Consider the following 6683-nt stretch of genomic DNA (forward strand, 5'->3'; position numbering starts at 1 on the left):
AGGGAGGATGGAGAAGCCATCCTCCATGCTGGGGAGACCATGTGGTGGGCACGCTTTGCGGGGAACCCATGCTCTGTAAAGAGGCCCGATAAACTCTCTGCTTTTTCAAGCTGAAATGGTTGAAGTCATTCTTTGATTCTTCGTTGGTGCTCAACTGAACTGGGGAGATATTTGCTCATGTTCCCCCAGGCGCAGGGAAATTCATGCAATCTGCCTGTTCCTATTAGTGTCTGTTGCCACTTTAATGTGACTGCTATCTGCAAATAGGGGGAATGGAGATACTGGACACAAAGAGGGGAGGTGGGCACCTAGAGGGCTTCACTGGCACATCACTGGGTCACTGGTGGTGTCCCTGGTTTTGCCAGTCACCTCTGTGTTGTCCCTTTCCTGTCTCAAGGATTGGAACATGTGAGCCTGTGTGGTAATGTGCTAAGATAAATGGCTGACGCATGCCAGTGGAAGAAAGCCTGTCAGGTACAGTGAGGACTCTCACTGACATGGAAATGCTAGCCTGCTCTCCAACCTCTGGTCCTAGAGAGCCCTGGCTCCACCCTCTCACACCCAGGATGGTGGCCTTCCTCCTCAGCAGCAGCTTCCATGCGGGGTGGGGGAGTGGGGCTAGGGGCGGGTTCACGCTAGTGCCTTAGTGACCCACAACCTGTCACAGAGTGCTCGCTAACATTGCTTATAGATTCTTGGAGCTTCCTAATCTTGGTCCAGAGAGGCACAAAGATGCTATTGTGGGACCAGAGCCTGTCTCCAGGGTCTAGGTCAGCAAAGCTCCTGCTGAATGGGCAGCTGGGCTGAGCTTCACAGAGATGGAGAGCAGACACGATGAACTCTGAACACATCTGATGCCGCCTGCACCCACTTATCCGAAGAGGATGAGATCTGGCCCCGCTGAGAGCACGCGGCCACCCAAAGCTGAGGAGAAGGGCAGCTGTGGATCCAGGGGAGTGAAGTTCAGTAGCAGCACAGGGTGGGTTCCTGACAGGCAGCCATGGACCCCAGTTCTCCATCCCACCTCAGGGCACAACAAACGAACACACCTGGGCCTCAGTTGTACCAGGCCAGGCCTGCCTCTGAAAATGTCCTCTCAGCAGGCTCCCAGACAACGAGAGCAGCAGAAAGTCAAGTCGCCTCATTGGCGATGAACCCCCTGAGCTCACAGAGGCGAACCCCTTCACTGACTCCTTCAGGGGACAATTACTCATGGCCCCCAATGTGTGGCTGGAATTCTTCATGCAACCAACTTAAAATGGTGAACTATGGAAATTGAGCCCTAACTGGTGTTTGAGCAGATGAGCATTGGCAGGTTAGCAGAAAAGGAACAAGACAGCAGAGAGTAAGAAGAGGTCTGCAGCAAGCACAGCTGGGCTCAGCAGAACATGGCCCGCAGGGCTCATGATATTCCCTAAGCCCTGATGAGGTTTAAATTTGTGTCGTTCCCCCCCCCCCCTTGCTGGAAGGTCCAGGTGGGGCATCCGCACAGGGACAGGGCAATGAAGTGGGCTCCCTCCCCAGGCAGGGGACAAGCCATGTGGGAACCAGCAGATGGTCTGTGAGTGAAACTCAGGGCCCTTCTCAGCGGCAGGAGGTCAGCAGCCAGGGCTCAGGGGACAGAGTCAGGGCAGCCATGGGCAGGTGGAGGGCAGGGTGTGAAGGGAAGCTGGCCCTCCCTCCCTGCACCTGAGTCACTCTTTGCCCCCAGGCCCCTTGTGAGCTCAGCACTTGGGTGGCACAGACGTGGCAGGGCACCGTGTGTCCTCCCTTCATCCGGAGGTGACACTGAGTTGACTGATATTCATCAGATCCCAACAACAACAACCGTCCACGCCCATGATGGATGTGGATTTGGCCATGACAGAAGGGCAGGAGGGACATGGTCGGTGCCAAGTGGGCACACATCCTTGTCCATGGGGGATTTAAAGGGCACCCTGTGAGGAGCCCAAGCAGACTGGTCCAGACTCCCCAGGTGACCTGCCTTGTGTGAGAGCCCAGTGACTGAGGATGAAGAGCCTTTGCCTGACCGTCCTGCTTCTGGGGCTGGTGGCTGTCCTGAGGGCCCAGGAGCTCCCATCAGATGACACTGAGGATGTGAGGAGGGGAGGGTCGATGGTGGAGGTAGAAAGGGGAACACAGCCCTAGCTGGTGTTGGTAGACTCCATCAAGAGTTCTGAAGTCTGAAGCCTAACCCCACAGCCCAGCCTCGGATGGTCAGATCAGAGCATCAGGGACTCTCCAGGAGCCCAGGCCTGAAGCAGGAGAGTGGATTTAGGCCGCTGGTCAAGTGACGTGGGCTCCCAGAAGGCTTCATTGGGTGGGATTTTTAGGACAAAGGATTTACTCAGCACTGACTTCCAGACCCCTAAGAGTTTATACTTAGAAAGCAGATAGTCTCTGCCTCCACTTGGACAGAGGGCTCCAGGGTTGGGCTCTCTCTACAGTGAGCACGTGTGGGCTGTGGTGTCAACCCTCTTCAGAGCTGCAGCCCAGACTCTAGAGTGTCAGGCACAAGAGCCTGGGGACACCAGGAGCCAGGCTGGGGTGTGTTCAAGGATCTGTCCTCTGCAGCTCTCTGGGACCTGGTACGCAAAAGCCATGGTATGTGACAAGAACCGCCCAGATGGGAAGAAACCCAAGAAAATGTTCCCCATGAAGGTGACAGCCCTGGAAGGAGGGGACTTGGAGGTCACAATAACATTCCAGTGAGTGTCCCCATGAGTCCCCATGAGCTGTCTTTCTGCTCCTGCCTTTGACAGGGCAAGGTGCCAAGCAACACTCTAAGTCTTGGGCAGGGCTGATGGGGTCAGTTGGTCAGGGCTGATACCCCTGGTGAGCAGAGTGTGGCTCCTGTTTTACAGGAAGGACGGTCAGTGTCACAACAAAAAGTTTGTGATGGAGAAAACTGAGGAGCCTGGCAAATACACTGTCTGTGAGTCCCCTGGGGCCCAGGGTCTCCTGCAGGGGAGAGTTCCCACATAGAGGGGTCCCTGCCTTCCTCAGCTTGCCCACTCACGTTCCATGTACCAGACACTAGAGGTCGTGGGTTAGTCCACCCCAGGTACTGACTGGTTCCCTGCTTCCCACCCCCATGCACTCCAGTTTAGCTTTTGACCCATGAGGAACCACTGCTAGGGGCAGGAAAACAGGCCGGGCAGGTGGTCAGGTCTGACGCCCAGCTCAGTGCTTAGCTTCCTCTGAGATTTTCACCAGGGTCTCACCACGTCCTGGAAAATGGAAATCGTAGAAAGCCCAGAGCTGGACTGCCTGGGTCCCCCTGGCCGACCAACCACAAGTGTTCCAGAATATTCCTTTGTAAAACCTCCAAAGGTTTTCCAAGGGGTGAAATACTAAGGCCCATTTCTCCGTTCACCTGTAGTCAAGAGCAAGAAGGCCATGTATATCCGGAAGACTTCCGTGGAGGACCACTACATCATCTACTGTGAATGCGAGCACAATGGGAAATCACACCGCAAGGGGAAGCTTATAGGTGAGGAGCCACAGAGGCCCTGTGTCCTGTCCACAGGCTCTGCTTCTAGTAGCTTTAAAAAGGGGCAGCAGCCATGCTGGGCTACAGAGGACTGGGAAGCCTTAGGGTGCTGCCCAGGTGGTATGTACCATCCAACGCGGGAAAGTGGGTCAGCTGGGAGGGGACCCAGCTTACGTGACCTTCGGAGGTCTGAGCATCCAAAGGAGTTTCCACACCTGCAGATGACAAATGGTCCTTCTAGAGATCTCAGGCAAGGGCCAGTCAGTGTGGAGGTGAATAACTTGACAGAGGCCTTCACGTGTGTGTGGGATCTTCCAGGGTCAAGGGTCATCCCCGTGCTTCTGAGGTCCAGGGCTCTTAGGTCTGGGAAGGGACCCTGAATGCCTCTTAAGGTTCACCACGGGCCCTCAGGACCACACATTCATCCCAGTCCGGGGATGTCTGGGGGTCCTTGTGCCAAAGCAGCTTGTCCACTGCCTGGGTTCTCTTCCATCTCATCCTGGCTGCTCCAGGCTGACAGTCCCAGTGCTGGTCAGTGATCTTGACCTTTGTCACTGGCTCCCTTGCAGGGCTGAGCACCAGCCCTCCAACTGTCCCCATCTCCCCACAGCAAGACATCCTAAGGAAAACCCAGAGGCCATGAAAGAATTTCAGGAATTTGCACGGAGCAAGAACTTCCCAACAGAAAACATCTTTGTACCTGAGCAAAAGGGTGAGAAGGCTCTGTCTGTGCTCTCCCACAAGCCTGTCTTGTTTCTCCTCCACGCCTCTGTGTGAGCACTCTGTGCTTTTGCTGTTCTGTGTTTCTATTGTCTCTCACATCTCTGTGTACTCCTGTGTGCCTCTGGATGCCTCGTGCGTTTGCGTGTCACTCTGTGTTCCTCATGTCTCTCTGCCTCCCCACGAACCCCATGGCCCCCTCGTAAGGGCACCAGAGCTCACAGCTTCAAGTCTTGGCTTTGGGAGGGTCTGAGCCGCAGGGGTGATGGGTGCTTCTCCAGAGCTCCCTCTCACCACTGGCTTCTTCTTGGTTTCTACAGATCAGTGCATCCCTGAGAGTGAGTAGGGTAAGTGGCCGTCCGGGAGGACCATGGAAAAGCCTAGCATCCTGGGTTCTGGAGTTGGAGAGTCCATGTGTTCTGGTCCTTATCCCATCCACTTGAGCAGAAATGGTCTGCCCAAGAGTGATCCCTAGTGTACCCCTGAACTCCGTTCCCTGCACAGCCGTATCCCCCACCGCCCATACCCAGCGACACTCAGACACTTGACAGGTGGTGGTTGTAAGAGACAGGGTCACTCATGGCTGTAATGATTGCACAGGTGCTTTAGGCTAGAAGACCTCTGACCACCGCCTGCCACTCACCTCTGATCTCTTTGGCACAGCGGCCAATCATGGATGCACGTGCTGATCCTGCCTTAATACCAACACAGGTCTGAGACCTACCCTGGACCACTTTCCTTCTCACCTTCACCCACTCCCAGCACTCCTAATAAAGCGTTTCAGCATCATTCTGACTCAGTCTTGTCTGCAAAGGGCCATGCATTGGCTGCCTGACCGGGTAGAGCCTTGTGGACGTGGGGCTCAGCAGAAGCCAGTTCTTGGCAGGGCGTAGGGGCACACACCTTTAATCCCAGCACTCAGAAGGCAGAGGGAGGTGGATCACTCTGAGTTCAAGGCCAGCCTGGTTTTTATAAAGTGAGCCCAGGATAGGCAGGGCCACACAGAGAAACCAACCAAAAAAAAAAGTTCTGGATTTACGTTGGGTCTTTCAATCAAGAAAAATACCCCACCTGTGTGTTTGATTGTTTGAGTTTAGTGGTTAAGTTGACAAGCAATAGCCTCATAGTCATGTAAGGACATCTTAAGGCCCAACTGATCAGCCATTAGCCCATGGGCCTTGTCCCATATGGGCTATTGAGGTCCTTCAACATGATTGCATCTAAGCCTATCTGTCCCTCTCTGCTTGTTTTATGAAGGTGGCACAATAATATTTGCAACTTCTTTTTAAAGTTTTTTTTAATGAGTATAAGTGTCTGTCTGCCTGTATGTGTGTGTGGTGCCCATGGAGGCCAGAAAAAAGCACTGGACCCCATGATGAGAGCTAGAGATGACTCTAAGCCATCGCGTGGGAGCGGGGAACCAAGCCTGGTGCTCTGCAGGAGGAGCCCAGTACCCAGAAGCACTGCGCCGGCTCTCCGGCCCCTCCCTGATGGCACGTTCCCTTTACTAATGTGTGTGGTGGTCTTGTTCATCTCTTCTTACCTAGCTTGCCTTGAGATTTGCTTGGTCAGGCTGAGTGGCAACACTTCCTGACTTGGTTCCGGTTTTCCTTTGTCAGCAATGGCAAAAAGTCAGGCTTTGCATTAGTGTTGCAGTTGGAGAGTTAAGACCCTTTGCCTGTCAGGTTCCTGTTGTGTGGGATTTGCTCATTCCTTCACTTTTGTTGCTCCTTTCTTTTTGAAAGATTTTTTCTTTTTTTTCTTTTTTGGTTTTTTGAGACAAGGTTTCTCTGTGTAGCCTTGGCTGTCCTGGACTCCCTTTGTTGACCAGGCTGGCCTTGAACTCACAGAGATCCGCCTGCCTCTGCCTCCCGAGTGCTGGGATTAAAGGCCTGCGCCACCACCGCCTGGCTTTTTATTTTTAATGATGTCTATGTGTGCTCAGATACACACATGTGTGGCTGCCTGCAGAGACAGAAAGGGAGTGTTAGATCCCCGAGAGGTGGAGTTACAGGTAGTTGTCAGTTGTCTAGTAATGAGAGCTGGGAACAGAATCTGGGTCCTCTGCAAGGGCCGTCTATACCTATAACATCCGAGCCACCTTCCTCAGTTTTGTTGCCTTTCCGGGGTGGGAGGCTGGTAGTTATTTTTTCTTTTTCTTTCTTCCTAGAACAGGAGATTTGTTAGCTTACTGTATTGGAGTTGATCAGTGGGTTTCCCTGTTTTTCCTTAGTTCACCCAGTCTTTTTTATTTTTAAAGATTTATTTATTTATGCATACAGTGTTTTGCCTACATGTCACCTGCATGCCAGAAGAGGGCACCCATGTGGTTGCTGGGAATTGAACTCAGGACCTTTGGAAGAGCGGCCAGTGCTCTTAACCTCTGAGCCATCTCTCCAGCCCCTCACCTAGTCTTCTTATGAAGTTTATTCTTCCATATGCCCTTGAGACGGAGGCTGCCTGCCTCCCT

General features: G+C 53.3%; 1 protein-coding gene across 3 annotated transcripts; it reads left to right on the forward strand.

Annotated features, from left to right (window-relative positions):
• The first annotated feature begins 1966 nt into the window (after nucleotides 1-1966).
• On the forward strand, nucleotides 1967-4944 carry LOC311608008 (odorant-binding protein 2a-like). Of its 3 annotated transcripts, none has more exons than XM_084800312.1 (7): nucleotides 1967-2097; nucleotides 2575-2708; nucleotides 2865-2935; nucleotides 3383-3493; nucleotides 4104-4205; nucleotides 4534-4560; nucleotides 4877-4944. In XM_084800312.1, exons 1-6 carry the CDS (start codon nucleotides 2011-2013, stop codon nucleotides 4557-4559), a joined length of 531 nt encoding a protein of 176 aa, XP_084656438.1. In that variant the 5' UTR covers nucleotides 1967-2010; the 3' UTR covers nucleotide 4560; nucleotides 4877-4944. The 3 variants fall into 3 exon arrangements, with proteins under 3 accessions (XP_084656438.1, XP_084656437.1, XP_084656439.1); XM_084800311.1 differs by having other exon boundaries at nucleotides 4534-4558; nucleotides 4870-4921; XM_084800313.1 differs by having other exon boundaries at nucleotides 4823-4909.
• Nucleotides 4945-6683: the final 1739 nt, after the last annotated feature.

The sequence above is a fragment of the Acomys minous genome (assembly GCF_964271855.1).
Source record: "Acomys minous genome assembly, chromosome: 10".
Lineage (NCBI taxonomy): Eukaryota > Metazoa > Chordata > Mammalia > Rodentia > Muridae > Acomys > Acomys minous.